The 21,199-nt window shown below is 42.5% G+C and overlaps 1 protein-coding gene across 1 annotated transcript in view; it reads right to left on the bottom strand.

Annotated features, from left to right (window-relative positions):
- SAMD12 (sterile alpha motif domain containing 12) overlaps positions 1-20,822 on the bottom strand; it is a 410,401-nt gene extending 389,579 nt beyond the window's left edge. Inside the window, exon 1 of the mRNA XM_007451677.1 lies at positions 20,672-20,822. Within this exon, the coding sequence (XP_007451739.1) occupies positions 20,672-20,684 (13 nt within the window). The 5' untranslated portion in view covers positions 20,685-20,822. The remainder of the gene's footprint in view (positions 1-20,671) is intronic.
- Between the last annotated feature and the right edge of the window lie 377 nt (positions 20,823-21,199).

Raw genomic sequence — 21,199 nt, 5'->3', positions numbered from 1 at the left:
TTCAGCAGGAGGCTCCTCAAGGGTTTTAAGCCAGCAAACTGGTGTTTCAAGATTTTTCTAAACAAATTATACTGTTTCTGTATGCAACACATTTGGAAGGCTCAAAACTGAAGTCAAAAAAATTAGATGACAGGCTCTTGGGCTCTCCTGGTGAGAAGAGATGAAGATCTAAGGTAGGACAAATGTAGTGAAAATGAGAGGAGATGGGTTTGTAAATAATTTAGATCAGGGGTTGACTAGATTTTTCTATCAGGGGCCAGATAGTAAATATTTGCAGCTTTGCGAACCAGTGTTGCAACTGCCCAACACAGCCACTGCAGTACAAAAGCAGCAATAAATACATAAACTAATGAGCATAACTCTGTCCTAATAAAAGTTTATTTAAGGAAATGGATGGTCGTTTGCCAAACCCTGACTTAGATAGTAAAAAGCGTCAAACTCAGTAGCTGACTGGATGTGAGGAAGGAGGGAAAGGAAGAGTCAAGGCATTGCAGCTACTGGGTTTGTGGATCTTTATGTTCTTAGTGTTTGGCCCCAGAATCATAAGTTCATTGAGTCACTGAATGTCAGAGGATAGAAACTCATTAAAATTATATAGTTTAACCACCTCATTTTATTGGTCATGATATTGAGGACAGGTGCCTCTGATGTAGCAGCTAGTTAGCAGTGCAGGCAGGACCAGAATTTCTAACTGGTTTCAGTCATGCCTCTATTGTACTGCACTCCTCTCTTCTGTGCCTCTAGATAAAAAAATTTCCCTCTCTGCCTTGAGACCACCATGTTATATGTAATAAAAACTATCATCTATTTAATAAGTAATACCAGACATCTATGATATGTCCCAGGTCCACTGAGAGACTGTCTCCCATCTAGAAACCTTAAAATCTTAGTTATACACATTTTCCCCAAGCCAATTTTGTGCTTCTGATTTTTTTTTTAGATCTGATATTTTTTTTAAGTGGTTGTTAAACATACGTCATACTTCTCTGCTCTAAGGATTATTCACTTTCTAATCTGAACAATGTTTTATGTTAAAAGCATATAAAGAATTTATTCAAGCCAAGAACTAAAGCACTGCTTATTCAGCCTCATGACAGGAAAAGAATAAATCACAGACATGAATTATCAGAATATAACCACGGTTGACTGCAATTGAAGACCAAAAAATCCGACTAAAAGCCAAGTAAAATGCCTTATGCCTGCTATGCAAAACCAAAAACCATACAAAGAAAAAGGCTAGAAGAAAATATGCCAAATACTAACAGTGGCTGTCTTTTGAAGTTGGGTCCATGGATAATTTTTTCTTTCTACTTTCCAAAGGGTATACATAATAAGTGTGTAATTATAATTATTTTAAAAGATTAATTTGAAAGGTAAGGAAATGTTGCTATGTTGCATTTTTTTAATTCTTGAATTTCTAATAGTATCTTGCTCTAGGATAGTAACATAATACAGTAATTATGCAAAAAATTTTAAAAACTTTTAGGTTTGCAATGAACTATACTTTTAGGTCTAAAGAGCTGATAAAGCTTTATAACTGGATAAATTATTTTTTTCTTCATGCCTATTGAATGATTCTTCTTTAAGTATTTCCAGACACCATATTCTCCTATTATCCTATTTTCCTGTACAGTTCCCTTTTTTCTCATCTCCTGACAAATCCAGCATGGTTGGCCAACTGAGACTAATTTCAAGTTTTTCTGAACAATTATCTTTAAACACAATTGCTGGCTTCCCTGGTGGCACACTGGTTAAGAATCTGCCTGCCAATGCAGGGGACACGGGTTTGAGCCCTGGTCCAGGAAGATCCCACACGCCATGGAGCAACTAAGCCCGTGCGCCACAACTACCGAGCCTGCGCTCTAGAGCCTGTGAGCCACAACTACTGAGCCCGCACGCCTCGAGCCTGTGCTCCACAACAAGAGGAGCCACCGCAGTGAGAAGCACGCACACCACAACGAGGAGCAGCTCCCACTCGCCGCATCTAGAGAAAGCCCACAGCAGCAACAAAGACCCAACACAGACAAAATTAAATAAATAAATAAAATTTTAAAAATATTAAAAAAATAAACACAATTGCCTCATTCTCCTCAGGAGCGAGGTCCTGCTCCCTTCTTGCTTCTTTCAGGGACTCTTGATCCTACTGGTGGCTCCCTGAGACCGGGAACCCAGAGGTCAAAATGAAGGACAAAGGCATTATCAGAGAGCAAGTGGTCATGCCAGTAGGTGAGTTCTTTTGGTTCAACACTTGGCTCTTCATAAAGGCCAGCTCAGCATCATCCAGCTCGCCTCAGTTTCCACCCCAGTAATGAAGAACTGGTGGGAAGATGCAGAGAGAAAGAGCGGAGAAAAAGCTAGTCAGGATGGAAAGAGGCAGCTGTGGGTGACCTGTGGGGACATCTTTACACTCTAAGTTCAAAAAGACCAAGTCAGCAGAAAGGAGCAGATGGGAAAGTCTCTAGGAAGCAGTCAGCAGAATGTGCGCTTAAATCAAGTTACAAAATGCCGCAATCTGAACACACAAGTATCAGCAAGGTCCTAAGAGGAGCAGCTCTGTTAACCCAGCCAGCACTTTTCCACTTGCCCTTTTTCAGGCCAATTTATGGTTGGTGCCACTTCAACACCAACTCCTGATCTCAAATATAAAATATACTCTTGCCCCAAGAAGTTCCATAAACAGGAAACCCTCTCTTTTGGGGTTGAATCTATGTTGGTTTGTGTGATTGCCTTGGTCAAATCTGAAGACTACACATGCACTACAACACTAGGATGGAAGTTAGGACATACAGGCTTTTTCCTACATCCTACCATACATTGTTCTAAAAGCCTGATGTGCTGAGCGAAATATGAATTCATCCAACAATTGTTTTCTGAGCACCTACTTTGCACCAGGTATTTTTCCAAGTGCTCAAATACATCCATGAAAAAACAAAGATGACAACTGTAGTGGAGGGAAATTTCTGGTTAAAAGAATCCTCTTCAGAGATGGAAATTACTAGAAAATCTACATTTAGATTGCTAACTTTCTTAAAAATAATAAAATATAACCAGACATTGAACCTTATCTGGAAGTTAATGAGTAACAAGGCACATACCCAGCAATCATATATTGGAGTTTGAATACTGGGTCTTCTGAGTAATTAACCAGCCCAATAAAAAAAAAAAGACCTAAAAATCCTGACATAAGACGATCCACTCCCTTGTCCTAAAAAACATCCAGCCAGTTCATCTTATAATGAAAACCATGAATGACAGGCCTAATTTATACATAGAGAACTTTCTAATTTTTTTTTTTAATGTGGGCTATGTGGGCAGAGAGCCTAATATCTACAAACATCTGACAACATCTAACCAAAAAAGACCAGAATGAATAGAAAGAAAAGCATCCTGGAAGAAATACAGAGAGTGAGGTAAACCTCAATTGAAAAAAATAAAAATGTTAGCACTAACTAATATCTTTTCATATTTTATTGAGGATATTACATCCACAAAATAAGATTAGGATGCTGGCTTCAGCAATAAGATTGGCTTCAGGAAGCCAAAAAAATCTCTGGAAAAGTTAAAAATGATAGTAGAAATTGTAAATGCCACAGAAATTTGAAAGTAGAAATCGTAAATGCCACAGAAATTTGAAAGATAAAATTAATCTACCAGAAAACAGAACAAAAAGAACAGAGATGAGAAATAGAAAACATAGACTTCAAAAATAAGAACCAGTCCAGGAACTTCATCATCTCAAAAACAGCAGCCAGAGAAATAAAAAACAGAATGAATTGAATAAAAGGAAATCCAATAAATAATTCAAAAGAATTCTCAGAAATGAATGACATGAGTTTCCACTTTGAAAAACCACTAAATACACAATACAATGGAAAAAAATAGACTCACACCAAAGCACATTCTCATGAAATTTCTCAACACTAGGGATAAAAAGATTAAATAATTTCAAGAAAAAAATGCGTATTTCATACCAATGATCAAGAATCAGAAGGCTTCAGATTTCTCAAAACGAAAACGGGAAACTAGAAGATATTAGAGCCTTCAAAATTGTGAGGAGGGCTTCCCTGGTGGCGCAGTGCTTAAGAGTCCGCCTGCCAATGCAGGGGACACGGGTTCGTGCCCCGGTCCGGGAAGATCCCACATGCTGCGGAGCAGCTGGGCCCATGAGCCATGGCCGCTGAGCCTGCGCGTCTGGAGCCTGTGCTCCACAACGGGAGAGGCCACAACGGTGAGAGGCCCGCGTACCACAAAAAAAAAATTATGAGGAAAGACAATCTCCAACTTACTTTTAAAAGTCTAATCAAGTTATCAGTTAAGTACAAGGGCAGAATAAACACTTTTTCAGATACGCAAGTTCTCAAAAGTATGCTTCCCATGTACCTTTTCTCAGGAGGTAACTGGAGGATGTGCTCTATCAAAACCAAGGTGAAAACAAAGTAGGAGATAGATCTAGGATCCTAGAAGAGGGAATATAACACAAAGACACCAGGAAAGGCAACCCAAGGACAGTGGTGAAAGGAAATCCAAACATGACAGCTCTAAAGTAAGTCTAGAGAACAACTAGACTTATTTAAAACAAGTCAGAATTCTTTGGGGAAATTCTCTTCAATGAGAAGAGACTGACAATACCTAATATATGAATGTATTGGGAGGAGATTTAACAGACAAATTTTTGTTTAGAATTAGGGATAAGTTTATAGGACACTAAGCAAAAACAACATATTTTAAGCAATTTTTTAAAAAAGATCATGACATTCTAAAATTATGTTCACAAAACTAATAATAATAAAATCTAGATTTTAAGTTTATAAAGTGCTTATCACACTTCCTTGCACACAGTAAGTACTCAAAGAATTTAGACACTATGATGATGATTTTAACAATACATACATACACAGGCTTCATTCTTAGCTTCTTTAATTAAGTGGCCTCAGACAAATTACTTACCCAATGCCTGTTTCCTCATACACAAAATGAGAATAAGTACATTGTAGTAGGCATTAGAGAAAATGGTTATAAGCCACACACTTGGTATAAAGTAAACATTAATAAATGGTAGAGAACATTTACCTGTCTATACTTGTATATAAAATAATCTGGGTACGTTTCATCATCTGAAAATGTAATCCTAACATAAGCATTTAACACTTAGAACAGAGATCCATAGTAGTGAACATAAGAACTGCAATGACTCTGAATCAAAGATTACTTAATCAAAGATTTTAGAACACTGAGAATAAAAATGGCTGGCGGAAAAAGGAATGAAGCTGTGCTATTTGCAGAGACATGGATGCACCCAGAGACTGTCATACAGAGTGAAATAAGTCAGAAAGAGAAAAACAAATATCATATAATATTGCTTATATGTGGAATCTAGAAAAATGATACAGATGAACTTATGTGCAAAGCAGAAATAGAAACACAGATGTAGAGAAAAAAATGTATGGATACCAAGGGGCGGGGTAGGATGAACTGGGAGTTTGGGATTGACATATATACACTACTATGTATAAAATAGATAACTGATGAGAACCTGCTGTATAGCACAGGGAACTCTACTCAATGCTCTGTGGTGACCTAAATGGGAAGGAAATCCAAAAAGAGGGGATATATGCATATGTATAGCTGATTCACTTTGCTGTACAGCAGAAACACAACACTGTAAAGCAACTATTCTCCAGTAAAAATAAAAAGGATTAAAGAGTAAGAAATACAGCTTTAATTATATTACTTAAAGTTATAAAAGTTAACCAATAAAAGGAAAAAAAAAGAATAAAAATGGCTGAACTGCTTCCACTGTATAAGAAGAAGAAAACATCAATGAAATATTAGGGAATAACTAGATAGACCAAAATAAAACTCTGGAAGAAAAGGATGGGTAGAAAACTTTGTTAAAGGAACATACTGAAACTTATAAGTATAAAATGCCTTGGCAATAATCAAATAAAAGTAGTGCACATGAATCAATAAACTGTAATAAAAGTTGATGGGCTGATAACTTTAGTTGATAACTAAACAAACTTTTACAAGTGTGAGTTCTACAATTAACTTGGATCCTGTCCTCATCTTGCACAGACCTCTCATGCCACCTAATACACATACACCTTTCATTATAAAAGGTAAGTGTTTTCTATGGCTCTGACCTTGACAATGACCATCAACAAGTTAAAGGAACAGAGCTGATAGAATGTGATGACACCTTGTGAAACATGGGCAGAGTTATGTATTTGTTGCCCTCTCAAGGGCTCCCATCATTGCCCTCATTAGAGCTGTATCTAAAGAGAATGAGATTGATCACTGTGCTTACAAACATTTTTTAAGAAGGAGGAAGAAGAATAAAATGCATTAATATTTTATCAAGAATTAAACAGCTATTAAGATTTCCTACAATGACTTACGTTAAACCAGATATAACCAGTAACCTACATAAAGCCCAAGAGGAAATATGAACTCTCCCAGGGTGTATCTACTGGGTGTATCAGGGTGGCCTACTTGTTTAATGGCAACAGAATGGGCACTGAAGTCATCCGAACTTGGGTTTGAATTCTTGCTCCATCACTTACCAGCTGCTGATGTGGAGGAAATTATTTAACCTCTTTGGGCCTTAATTTTGGCATGCAGGAAATGAATATTAACCACCATCTAATAGGACTATTGGGAGTAGGCACGGTATTCAAAACCACCTGTATGGTCTGAACCCCCATCTATCAGAACAGTCCTTCGCTATCAACCACCAGTACAGCTGCACCAGGGTACGCTGGCTAAAAAGCAATCCCAGGGCTTCCCTGGTGGCGCAGTGGTTGAGAGTCCGCCTGCAGATGCAGGGGACGCGGGTTCGTGCCCCAGTCTGAGAGGATCCCACATGCCGCGGAGCGGCTGGGCCCATGAGCCATGGCCACGGGACCTGCGCGTCTGGAGCCTGTGCTCCGCAACGGGAGAGGCCACAACAGTGAGAGGCCCGTGTACCACAAAAAAGAAAAATAAAGAGCAACCCCAACTGCTAGTACCAGCAAGTGCCTAATAAATGTTGGCTACTGTTATCCTTAGTTTCTTATTTCTGTGCTTACGATTTTTTTCTTTCTATGGTAAATAGGAAGAATTTTTCATACCTGAAAAAGTTTTTAAATATTACTTTAATGTAACTATTTAGAAGATAGAGAATCAACAAAATACTGGGAGAGAAAAAGAGGAACTTATCACTGGAGCCAGAGATTAGGTGCCTCCAGAGAACTACATGACCTCAGGCCCCATTCTGGCTGCCTTCATCCATAATTGAAGAAAAATTCTGGATCCCTTTTAGATCACCCCACTTCAAATTAGGCACTGCGCCATGCCTTCCAAATCATGGCAGCAATGACAGAAGCCATAGTGAAAAAGACTTGAGACACCAAGCTCTAAATCTAAGCTCTGCCGCTAATGAGTTGTGACCCTGGGTAAGGGAGCCTTCACATCCTTATTTATGAAATGGGAACAAAAGTGCCTGTTCCAGCTGCCAACGGGTCAGCTGTGGCTCAAATGAGAAGCTGTACTTTGGAAGGCACAGGGTGCTGTGTCAAGCCAGGTCGGTATGAGTACGATGATGATGGCCTTGGGGCGAGCCCCAGCAAACGCACAGGTGCCAAAGCTATCAGCTATTGAGTTTCAATTAAGAAACCCTGGCCAGGCAAAGCAGTCAGAGGGAGGCAGGAGCTTCAAGGGCTTGTAGAGAGGCACTTAGCAAGCAATAGAATGAACATCAGCAAGGGAAAATCACTCTCCCTTACCATTAGAGTCAGGGACAATGGCCTCAGCACCCTGCAAACCTAAATCTTATGGCCTTTAAAAGCAGAAAGGGGGCAGGAGATAGAAGGAAATGGAGATGACGTTCCCATCCTGGCAAAACTGTGAAATTGGCCAAATTTATTTTCAGCATCTTTTCACCTTTCCTTTCTGACATCACTCCTACTTGCTGTTATTTTCCTGAAACCCCATACCCTGGCTGTAGGATCAGAGTGCCCTTGTGGTACCTGCTGGCTGGCCTATGCACCCAACCCCTGCTCCACAAGCAAGCAGCCCCCCTCACCAAGGCCTAAACTCTCCAGAAGAGGACTCATGTTCCGAAAATTATACCCTCCCAACATTTGAGAATTAGGAGTCCTCTGATTCCATCCCTGTCCTACCTGGCGTTAGTTATTACAAAATAAACTCACATACAAGAAATTGTCAGTGACCCACATGTTCTTATAGATCATCCTTTAAAAATTTTTATCAATATAACTGACATAACAGTATATTAGTAGGCGATTGTTTAATAGTCTCACTTTTAAAGAAAATTCTGAAGATGATAATGTCTTCATCCAGTATTCCCCAAAGTGTCCTAAGTAGGAAACTGGATGAACATCTTTTGTTTTTAATCAAATTCCAGCTTTACCATATACTAGTTAACATCTCTGTGCCCGTTTTGTTATTTGTAAATAGGGATGATAATGGCACCTACCTCACAGGATTCATGTGAAGTTTAATGAGTTAATATATGATAAGTAGTTATACTATGTGATAGACACTGTTCTAGGTATTAATTTTTTTAATAGTCATGTTTTTACTTTAAAGTTACAACACTCCTATCTGTATCACCCACCCTTTCCAGAAAGAACACCTTCTCCAAGCGATAATACATCTAAACTCCAGATGGCCCTTGCTCTAACCATTCTCTCTTTTATCCTTTGTATCTTCAAAATCTCCCTCTCTACTGGGTCAATGTACACATAGTCTAGAAACACTCTCAAATATTTCATAGCTTAAAAAATAAAGGCTTTCTTTGAACTGCTTCCCATCTAGGTTAGACCCCTTGTCTTCATTCTTCCAGTTTATCACCACATTTACAACTCCTTTGACCTTGATCTCTCCTTGCCATAACTATTTCTCCCTTCTTTCCCCTTCCATACATTTTCTTTCCATTTCTATACATTTGCATCAAGAGTTGCTTCCTTGACACCCTTGAAGTATTATGATGTGGATATGCCTTCCCATTTCATCCGAATGCCAACCCCCTGGGCACTTCCCAGCACAGGTCTTGCTGGCTGTCCTAGTGCATCAGGTGATGCTGAGACGCTCCACTCTGAAAAGGCACCCCTACCTCCACTGGCTGCTTCTTTCCATCTCCTTCAGCCTCTTCTTCCTCATCCCATCCCTTAACACTGCAGGTGCCTGGTGGTCATGCTCTTCTCACAGGAGATCTCCCTCTCTCGCCCACCTATTCTCTTGCCTTAGATATGTACATAGAAGGATGTGAGAAGCACAACATGTGAACATGTGGAAGAAAGGCCTTCGAGGTAGGAAGACCAGCATAAACCACATGGGCGGGATTCAAGGTGTCCTGTGAGCCAGCAGACAGCTGATCGCTGGGCCCCTTAAATATTAGGGAAGTTTCCTAAGGGAAAAGGGGTGGGAGATCAGCCTGGAGCAGGAAGGCTGTGACACTCTGGGAAGGTCCCTGACTGCTTTAGAGTTTGAGCTAGATTTTATTGGCAGTGGAGCACCCCTGAAGAGTTGGGAGTAATTACGTGGCTGCTGCACCCTATAACTACACAATCTCAAATCCTATGTTTTCTCCGCTATGAAATATTTCTCACATGTGCTCTTCTGTTCCTTTCTTTTCCGTTACCTTATTATCACTTCAGCTTCCTTGTTTTTTCAGTTTCTCCAGGCTGTGATCAAACTTTCCATAGCAGTTAAATGTTTAAAAAAAAAAAAAAAAACCTATAAGAACTTCTCATGGGGAGTTCAGGGCAGTGGGAGGGCCATTGCTGTGGGCATGGTGGCTCCCCTGATTGAGAGCAGGGCCCTCTACGCTGCCCACCCTGCCCATGAACATAGCGTTTTTACTTTTTCGCAACCCGAGCCTTGAATGTGAAGCAACTGTAAGCCCATGAGGGGAAGGTTCGTGGCCTTACATTCTTTTATATCACTCAGTGGATCCCGTTCACAGAGCTGAGCTTATCACAAGTGCACGATGTATATCTGTTATTCAAATAAAATAGAAATGCACACTAATTTGTGCTGGGCACATAAGTGAACGTGGAAAGTCTCATGGGAAAACAACAGCCATAGCAAAACTCCAAAGACCTCGGGCTCCTTACAAAGAGGGAAGCTAAAGTGTAGAGCGCCAAGATCAAGATAAATGCCTTCTCAGAGATTTGATCTAAAAACCTGGAACAGTTTTCCCTATTGTAGAGCCCCAATAAGCAATGTTTTGTTTATGACACTGGTTTCTTTACCCCCTTCAATTACTAATGTTCCCGATAGACAGCTACTAAACCAGAACCAAACGACCCAATTAAAACAAAATCAGAAAGCAACACAGGACGCTGAAAAAGCATGGACTCTAGAATATGGCAAAGTTGGCAACAAAGCCCTGTCCTACCAGGAATTAGCTGTGCAGCCTTGGAAAAATTACCAATACTTATCTTCTCTGGACCTATAGTCTCTCAGCTATTGGCTGGGAAAACCACCTATCCCACTGCATTATGAAAACTAATGTTTGGAGAATGACCATCAAGAGGCTGGCTCAGAGTAGTCAGTAGTAACTAACAAAAAGATATTAGTTCTCTCGTTTACTCAACAAATAGTTGTGTGCTATGTGCCAGACATAGTTGTAGGCACTAGAGATTTATCAGAATAAAAAAGTCAAGTGGATGTTCTCATGGAGATCATCATGCTCATCCTTATTCCCTGGAGAAAAGAATAAAAGCTCCTGTCCCCTTTGCCATGAAAAATACACATAATGTCTATATATATACTGTGCATATAGTTTAAGGGGGGGGGTCAAGGATCCCATGAGACCTTCAGTCCCCTCTTGTGATCTTAGATTAAGAATCCTGTGTGCATACCAGCATCTCCAAATATGCTTATTAAGAATGACTCAGGGGCTTCCCTGGTGGCGCAGTGGCTGAGAGTCCGCCTGCTGATGCAGGGGACATGGGTTCGTGCCCCGGTCTGGGAAGACCCCATGTGCCGCGGAGTGGCTGGGCCCGTGAGCCATGGCTGCTGAGCCTGCGCGTCCAGAGCCTGTGCTCCGCAGCGGGAGAGGCAACAGCAGTGAGAGGCCCGTGTACCGCAAAAAAAAAAAAAAAAAAAGACTCAGGCCATGTGTTATATTCAAGGCTCCATTTCTGACTTATTAAAAAATACTATCCAAGTGCCCCAGAAGAATCTTAAAGGAAACACTACGTAAACAGATCTGTCTTCAGAACACCTGCTTTTCCTAAGCTTACCCACGGTATTATAGGACTATAAATCAAACCCTGCTAGAGACTGGCATATATTAGATGCTCGATAAATACCTGTGAATGTAAAATGAGGGACATTCTATTTCCAACCTACAGTAAGTCAATGCTATACCTACCTAAATTTCCTAGATGACCCTTAACACCAAACTCCAGACAAAATCAAGGGCAAAGTACATCTGCTGAAGCCTGGTTAGTATTATATTTTCACCTCCATGTAATGGACAGGCACCTTCTCAAACGAAAAACACGAAAACCCTAAACTGATTATTTTACAACCTCAAACAGGGTAGCGTAGTGTTAAGGCAACCATGTATCATAGGAATTCTGTAGCTATCCTAAATTCAAATAGCCCATCCCACGGTCGGTCCCAGAGACCAGTGGGAAATCCTAATGTGTCCATACCCAAATTATACCTCCAAGACCATGTTTTGCATTTGGAAGCAATTCTGTTAACTGGCCCTCTACCCAATTTGCGCCTGAGCAAAATGTGGTCTTTGGGAGCAGTGCTTGGTTTACCTGCAAATGTATGAAGGGAGAGCTCATGACCCAAAACAAGCTGCAAAACAAGCCTGGCTGCTGCCATACTCAAAATTTAAATCACTCTAGAGACTGGGTCAACTAACCTTTTCTTAGGCTTCATAAAATGGAGTCCTTGGCTCCTGTGACGACTCCCCTTGGTGGGCAAGACCAATTCCTTCCAGGGACAGGTTAAGTGTTTCCTGCTCCAGTTAAACTCACTTTCCAAGGCCTCTCAAACGTGGTCTTCCCTTTTTTGTCTTCATGTTCTTACCCAAATTTCCTCCAAATGTAAGCCCTCCCTCATCTAGGCTGCTTTCCTTACCTGTTTTGCCACAATAACCAAAAAAAAAAAAAAAAAAAAATCCAGAACTTGATGGCAAATTCCTGTTACTGTGCATTATTAAAGGGAATTTAAACAGCTTTCTTTTGGATGCAAAACCAGTGGTATTTCTAGGCTATATCCATCCTTGAAGTCTGGACTAACCTGGAAACCAGGGTGTCAATTTGCCATTGCTATACTTGCATGTTCTTCTGTAATATAGCTCAAGGAACCCACTTCTGGAAAACTGTTTCCTTCTAATCCCATCCAACCGCCTGCTTAGTCCCCGTTCTCTTATTCTTGTGAGGTCCTCATTATCAGCAGAGGATTAGTAGAAAAAAAATCCAAATTGAGGAAAATACGTGTGAGACACAGTAACTTTAGAAAAGTTTGACTGTTTCTTATAAGTTGAAACACACTATGACTCCAAAATTCCACTCCTAGCTATTTATACAAGAGAAATAAATATGTTCACACAAAAACCTGCATGCAACTGTTGATAGTGATTTCTTCATTATTACCCCAAACTGGAAACAATCCAAATGTATGACTGGTAAAAATAAACTGTGGTACATCCGTCCAATGGAATACTACTCACCAATTAAAAGGACTGAATGATTGATACATGCAACAACATGGATGACTCCCAAATGCATTTCACTAAATGAAAGAACTCAGACTCAGATGACAACATAGTACATGATATCGTTTGTATAACCTTCTGGAAAAGGCAAAAGTATAAAGACAATTCAGAGCAGTGTGTGTCAGGGGTTGTGAATAGAGTAAAGGGTAACTAAAGGGCACAAGAAAACTTTTTGGGCTGTAGGAACTGAACTTGATTGTCTTGGTGGTTACAAGACTGAATACATTGTATACATTTGCCAAAACTCAAAGAACTTCAAATGGTAAATTTTACTGAATGTAAATTATACCTAAATAATCTGATTTTTAAACTTCTTTCAAGTACTAATACAGAACATGGAGAAAAATCTTGAAACAGGGACTCAAGTTTCAAAACTTAATAGTGAAACAGTCTGAATGATACTTTATCTTGAAAGGAGAAATGGAGAAGTTTATCTCCCATTTAACCAAACTTATAGTTGTAAATGTGTGTTATTTCTTAGAACAAAACCCCCCAAAAATCAATTGTTTGTTACATAATTCCTGCAACAAGATTTATGTCAGCAGGAAAAAACATTTTTCATTTCATGTTTGACTTTTCACAGCCCATTTATAAAGATCATTTTTTCCCCAAAGTATTATATTTCAGGGCATCACTTTTCACCAAAGACTTCTCCTAATCCTTAGGTGGTCTAATATTTTTCTTTGGTTCCTACCAAAACAGTGTCTTAGGTCAATTTTCTCTTTAATGGTTACCTGGCCTAACTCAGCCAAATCTTAATTGGGTCACAGCTGTGTGATTCCGTCAGTTTTCCAATGTCACTTTCATAAGAGTCCATGAAATTTTTCCCTCTTTTGCATGGCCTAAAATTTCTCTTTGCAGTCAATTTACATACACATTGTATGACTGGGCAATTATCAGACCATCTAAGAGAGCCCGGCCTACAAAATTGTGGGTGTTAAGTGGAAAGTAAATTTTTGGTGGGGAGAAATTATTTAAGTGTTGAGTCTCTAATGAATAAATACACTCATATTATGATCACTTTTACTTTTCGCTGCTACCTCATAACTTCAGGGAATTACATAATGAATACCATTCCTTTCTTAACAACTACAATTATACCAGACACTGTACTACCACAGGGCCATAAGAATGGCTTAGATGCTTTCTTAAATGTGGCAGGAAGACAAGGAAAGACAGCAGCATCACCATCATCTTGTCCAATATTTGCTTAGTGTTTATTGAGCAACTAACAAAACAGGTCCTAAGAGCTCTGATACTGATTGAACCCTATCAACACGCCTACGAGGTCATCACTACTAATATCCCCATCTGACAGATGAGCAGAGAAGTCTCAGAGCTGCTCAAGCCCACAGCACAGGCCCTTGGCAGGGCTGGGGCTCACACCCAATCTGCCTGCAGAGCTCGTATACTTACAGACAGCACTGTGTGTGCTACAGCTCCCATGGTGAGGCACCAGCAGGCCTGAGGTCATTCTGTACCTATGGCCAATCCACAAACATCAAATCCCTGAAGACGTGGTATTTACTGGACAGAACAGCACCAAACACTTTCTAGAGCATCAAGGGCAGCCGAGAAGCAAAGGAATTGAACTTGTCGGCTGGCTCCTCCCAGCCCCAGGTGCCCTTGGAAAAAGGCTGCAGAAAGAAGGCCGTGGGGCGGCCACCCCTGTCACCTGATAAATGCCACCCCTGCGTGCTCTTCCCTCGGGAGGCGAGCTATAAGAGCAGCTTCTTGCACCCACGCATTAGAAAAATCAGACTAAATATAGCCAAGTTTGCTCTCATGAGCCAGCTCTGAGCTGCTACGTCCACATCAGAAAACTGGGGAAGAATCATTTTGATTTACAGGAGAGCAGCTTTCCTTGCTTGCTTTTGTAGCTACAAAAAGGACATGGGCAAGATCCAACGGGGCTGTAGGGAGTGCTGGAGGTCTGGCCAAGCAGATAATCGAGCCCACAGGGAAAGGAACGTACCAGACGTGAGAGGAGCATCCTCATTAACCACAACACCAGGACTTGGGGCGTAGCACACATTCCACATACAGCCCTCTGTTCCACGCCCTTCCCCCATTCCCCACCCGTCAGTATTGTACTCAACAGCTCACTCAAATGCTATCCCCTTGGTTAGGCCATCCCATCCTGTCCAGCTCAGAACCAAATGCTCCATTTGTTCTCCGACCGCCCACGTTATGCTGCTTGTACTTTTATTTAGCACTTGTATCATGTAGCCTAATCTGAATCTCTGTCTCCAGCCAAGTGAAGGCGGGGGATGGCTAAGCTTCCTTCTTAGTGGCCCCCCCCCCAAATCTAGTAGAGCTCCTTGCACACAGGCAGTGCTCTCCTGCTTATCAATAGCAAATGCAAAACCTGCCTGAATGCCAGGAAAAGGGAGTTTGCAATTTTCTTCATTAAACGCACAACGTCTGATGCTCAGTCCCCAGAGCTCAGGCACAGGTTTCAGATCCCAGGCTGTCCTTGCTGTGATGTGTCCCACAGCACTACGGATCACAGCTACACCAGCAGAGGTTCTACACCACCTCACCCTTGTTAGCACCAGCCCTAGTTCCTTCTGGCCAAAGAGCACAGCAAGACAGACAAGAAAGAAGGGTGGGCGCAAGGGCATGGCCAGGTAATAGCAGGATTAGACTGAAGCCCTGTCTGAACCAGTTAGAGGTCACGGAGAAGAGCCGGGAGTGGGAGGAACTCCTGCCCCAGCAAGTGCAGAAGCAGGGCTTGGGGCCCCACTTTGCCCTCACGCACAGTCACTGGATGGGAGTTTTCAGCGAAGGCTTCATATTCACCGCTCTCAGGTACTAAAACAGAGTGAAGGATACAAGCTGCTGCTGCAGGACAGCCAGATCTCGTGGGCTAGAGAACAAAATAAATATTAGAAAAAAAGAATAAAAGACCCTGGGTGAAAAGTGAAATGGAAGAGAATCGAGTAGCAGGTAGTTGAACACTAACACCGGGATGCTGCATGGAGCTGAGAGGGAAGTGTGTTGACAGTCGCTCTGCTTTTACAACAAGCACTCTGCAAGTGAACGCAGCTGGGAGTTCTTCTTGGGAGGGTGTATAGGGGCTACCACAGATATCAGATGCACTCATTAGCCTACCCATTCATTCATTCAGTCTGCCATTCATTCATTGATTGGTTTGTTTAACAAACCTCACACGGAGTCTACCATGGGCCAGGCATAAGGCACTGTGCCTGCCCTCAGAAAGCACCACCAAGCAGAACTGCACGTAAACCTTGTTCTCAACATGGAAACACAGTTAGAAAAAACTGGAGGCAGGCAAGTACCAGGAGAGCCACCGTCCTCCTTACTTCCCGTGTCACAGGGGCAATCCAAGAGAATGGCACTGCTGGTCCCTCTCCGTCCTCTATGGGCTCTACTCTGGCGAGGAGAAGACAAGTGGTGACGTGAAAGCCTGTGAAAGGGAACAATGCATCCGGAGTTGGGGGCTCTCTCCCTCTGGGTCCCAGATGCCTGCTGCAGGAGCCCATCTTCTCTCTGCTGTCCAGGCTGCCAGTGTTACAGAGGCAGGCGGTCCTGTGAGGGGTAAACTCCCTGCTGGGGTGCAGTAGTAGCAAACCCACTTTACCATCCGGCCCAAAGTCAGGAAGAATAACCCCTGCACCCTTGTAATCAAGATGACGTCTTTACCCCCCTCTGTGATTGTGACTCAGTTCCGAATGCCAGCAGGGTACAGAGTCATCATTTACGATCGTTTCTCTTTGCCACGAGGCTCCGAGGTATCTTGCTTTCCCTTTTTTCCCCAGCCGCTGTTATGATTACTTATCCTTACAATATTTTGGTGACGGGAAGTTTTGTTACTCTTTTACAGGAGAAAACCTATAGAACTTGAGCACTGAATGACTAATCGGAGGCCATTTGATGAGTCAGTTCACTTTGGATGTAAAATGTGGATCCCTTAGCCCAATGTCATTCAGAGCACATAGCCTACAACTGGAAATCTTTTTGGAGGGCGGTGAATATTGGGACTCGTCTTTCTGCCATGGAAGAGGAGCTATTATTCTATTAGATCTGGAATAGAAACACTATATACAAAACTTATCCACTGAGGATGAAGCAAGGAGAGGAAATGTGGACCAAGAATAGGAAAAGCCTTCTCTTGCTCTGGGGCATTTATACTTCACTCATGAAACAATTACTGAGGTCCAAATAAGTGCCAGACACCAATCTTGGAATACAGAGGTGAATACGATACTATGCCTGATGAATCCACTTTTTTCTTCTCCTTTCAATCCATTAATATTAGAAAACAGTGCCTCAATGAAGACAACTGTCTACACAATCTGTCCACGGAGAAGGGATTACTCTCAGTTTCTACAGGCTACCTCCTTTCTAGAGGTCCTAGTTCTCCAGCTATCTGGAGTAATTTCTTATAATCTTTTTTTAAGACAATGGATGCCAATACAATCCCAATGTGAATGCAGACCATAACGAGGTCTGTGGCTGGAAAGCACAGCTTTAAGCTGCACATAAATGTAAGGCTTGGGTCACAACCAGATTAGGGAGTAGACATAGGATGCTGTATTTAATTCAAAGAAAGCCTAACCCAGGGTAGCCATAAAATAACTGCAAGCTACAAGTTTAGCAAAGTGAATGAGCCCCCTACTTGCTCTTAACACTTTTACAAGTTCAAGCTTACTTAAGAAAACAGGTTACACACTGTAAGAAAAAAAACAAAAAAACAAAAAACTTCTAATTTGCTACTAATTACAAAGACTGGCATGAATAAGTGGAAGTTCAGGATACAAAACAGGTTCCAAACAGTACCGCTTTTTTTTATAGGAGAAGGGTGGGAGGGAGTGCAAGTAACCTTTACTGAGAATCCATGTCCTATAGCCACTCTTAATAAGCCCTTTCCTTTATTTAATCTTCACAACTTTAGTGGGATCTAAACAGCAGTGTGCCCATTTTTTCCAGATGCAGAAACTAAACCTCAGATGTTAAGCAACATGTATTATATTTCCTATTCCATTTCCTCTGGCAATATTCCTTATTCTCTAAATCAGTGTTTCTCAGTGAGCTTGGGGAAACTGGTTGTCCCTTGGTTTTGGGTTGGGAATTTTGTATGAGACAGCCAGGCACTATAGGACACTTAGCATCCCTGGCCCATAGGCATAAAATATCAATAACAGCCTCTGCATATCTCAAACATGCCCTAGGAGGACAATGTCCCTCCTCAGGTGAGAGCCACTGCTTTCAAACCTCTCAAAAGTTCCTTATTTTATGGCATTTGGGCTCCTAAGAAAGCCCCATGCACCCTTATGAGTCAGTTACAAAAGCTCCATGGATTTATTTCGCATGCATTTCATGAGCATTTATTGAGTACCTATCATGGGTCAGGTAGTATACTATTGCCTGGGAGTATAAAGTCAAAGAGTACATGGTCCCCACTCCCCAGGGGCTGTAGTCTTAGAGTCTAGTGAGAGACATTAAGTACGGCAAGTGTCGAATGTAAGCACAGGGGCTTCCCTGGTGGCGCAGTGGTTGAGAGTACCTACAGGAAAAAATCTGTAAAAAATATATACACGTGGAGGCTAAACAATACACTACTTAATAATCAAGAGATCACTGAAGAAATCAAAGAGGAAATCAAAAAATACCTAGAAACAAATGACAATGAAAACATGACGACTCAAAACCTATGGGATGCAGCAAAAGCAGGTCTGAGAGAGAAGTTGATAGCAATACAATCCTACCTCCAGAAACAAGAAACATCTCAAATAAACAACCTAACCTTACACCTGAGGCATGGTGTCCAAAAAAAAAAAAAAAAAAAAAAAAAAAGTAAGCACAGGTGCTGAGGAGACAATGCAGGAGGCACCTCCCACAGCCTGGGCAGAGCACTCAGAAGGCAGAGGGAAGGGAGGGTTGAGACAGGTTCCCAGAGGAGGTGAAGTTTTCCCTGAGCCTTGAAAGACCAAACGAGAGTAGCTAGGAAGGGCCAAGTTCAAACCAAGAAAGCTGCCTTTGTAAAGACCAGAGATAGGAATATTTGCAGTCAAAGTTTAAAATATTCCCTTTATTCTTCAAGTTGAGGCCTCATTGTGATTCAAACTCAGGATCTCCTGTTTACTAGACAGGCACTTTAACCAAACAAGTCAATAGAAAAAATAAAATAAGCTCTCCACAGTCCAGGCATACTTCCTTTCAAAGACTTTGTTTTTGTCAGGTCTGGCTTCGCTGGTATAATAACCCATCAGACAAGATATATGACTAATTCTATACTTCTTCCAGCGAGCAGGAAATTGCTTTCAAGTACATCATGGACTGGCAACCAGTGGGAGTGCCCTTCACTTGAGGACACAGAAGAGTGAGGAAGAGAAGAGATAATGTCATCTGAGGGGTGAGGTAGAGAGGTGCCAGTAGGTCAACAACTTGCCCTTAGCCTCAAGCTCAGAATGAACTTTATCTTGTGTTTTTTGTTTTTTCATCTAAAGTCATGTCTCAGTTACCATCAACCGTAACAATGCAAAAAGCCAGATTCTCACCCTATTATTACATTTGCACAGAAAACTTTGGTTATTTGTTTTTTCAAAGCCATATATATGAGATTTATATATGTTTATACACATATATGTATAAATTAAAAAGCCAAATATATAAGAACAGTAAAGGTAGATAGATAGGTGGATAGAAGTGCCCAGCTGGGGATCTCTGAACCTGAGACAGCCCAAAAGTAACAGTTTCCTGATTTAATGGGTGCTGACCACAAGAGCTGGGTTATTGCCACTTCAAGTTGTTAAGTAATTACAAAGAGAGCAAGAGTCAGATTAGTTCAGTTGCTCTCATCTGGGCGGGTAGGGGAGAGGGAATGCCAGCAAACCCTTGTGGTTCCTTCTTGCTTTCAGCCTCCAAGGAACAGGCTCACTTCCCCTTGGCAAGGAGTCTGCTGCAGATGGCAGGCATGCCCTCTTTTTCCAACACCAAATTCCCCTCTGACCTGAGCCACACTCAGAAGCCGTAATTCTGTAAATGAACTTACACTCCCCTTTAGTCCCATGATCATTTCAATTTATCATTCAGGCACGGTGTGACTGCTCGTTTGACATCACAAACACGTCTGGCCCACATATTTTTCCCCAGAAACTACCCTCAACAAGAAAGCCAGTCTTCCAAGGTGAGAGCATCTGAAATGAAAACTTGCGATCCCACACAAACCGCCTGTCCCTGCTTTCAACCAGGCAGTTCAAAGGTGGCAACATCATAGAGCCCAGACTGCAAAGCGAAAGGCCAAAATTATAGGAGGAAAGCAGAAGGTGGGCTTCAAAGAAAAGGATTCACCCCAATGGAAGAGGCTGGCTGTCCTTATTCCTGGCTGATTCCATTTCGTTTCTATAAACTTTGCTAACCTCGGGAGGGTTGTATAAAGAGACAGGTGTAGGGACACCTCCACCCTCTGGGTACATCTGCTGCTATCGCTGCTGCGTACACACGACGAGGGGCCCTCGACCCAATAGCAGTCCATGCTTCCCGATGACGCACCTGGCGAGGGTCTTCTCCCATGTGTGGAGGCCAAAGTGAGCATCCTCAACCTCGAGGTCACCGAGCCGGCCCTGGCGGGATGCGGCAGCGAAAAGGGCACCTCGGGGCTGAGACCTCCAAGCGCTCTCTCAGGCTTTTCCCCCATATCCAGCACATCATTTCGCATTAGGGACACTCTTCGCCTCCAACCCGAGAGCGCTGCGCATCTACCTGTCTTTCCAAAGTAACTGAATAAAGCACCTACTGGCTCTCCGTGGCTCAGGTGAGTGCCAAGAGGTGTAAGAGGAAAGGGCCCGCTTGCCACCACCCACTTTCCTCTCCTCTCCAAGCTTCCCCAAGCTTCATCGGGGATGTATCGGGGTGAGCGGGTTAAGAGGGGGCTTAAAATGCCCAAGCGTCCCTTACCTTCCACAGCCATTCTCTCAGAGCTTCCCTAACGCATGCATAATTTTCTGGGCCGAGATACTCCTCCTGCCCCGCGCTCCCCTCCCTCCTCGCGCTTTCGCCTAAATATTCTGCGCTCATCTGCTCCAGGACCAACCTGCCGCGGTCACGCAAAGCGAGGCTGGCGGCTCCCGGCTCGGCGCAGAGCAGCCTGGGAATTGTAGTTCCATCTCTTTCCTCAGACCAGGGAGAGCACCCCGAGTCCTAAGAAGGGCACGGCCCCGCCTTCACACTGGGATGGCATCGCCGGCTTCTTCGGGCCCAGGCAGAGAAATCCCTCTTGGCGGGGCGGGGGGGTCTCATGCGTAGACCCGGGGACCCTGGGAGGTAGCGGGGACTACATTTCCCAAGATGCCGTGCGCTGGATTTCGTTCCGCGCCAGGAGCAGAGACCCGTGATTGAGCTCTTCCCTGTTGATTAGAAGTGGGTAAGCACCTGGCAGGGCTCGTACGGGAGGCAGGAGGCGGCTGGGTTTGTGGTGTGACCTTC

Source organism: Lipotes vexillifer, unplaced genomic scaffold (genome assembly GCF_000442215.2).
Source record: "Lipotes vexillifer unplaced genomic scaffold, Lipotes_vexillifer_v1.1 scaffold440, whole genome shotgun sequence".
Lineage (NCBI taxonomy): Eukaryota > Metazoa > Chordata > Mammalia > Artiodactyla > Lipotidae > Lipotes > Lipotes vexillifer.
Note: the sequence above shows the minus strand (reverse complement) of the source record. Positions and strands in the feature narration are given on the sequence as shown.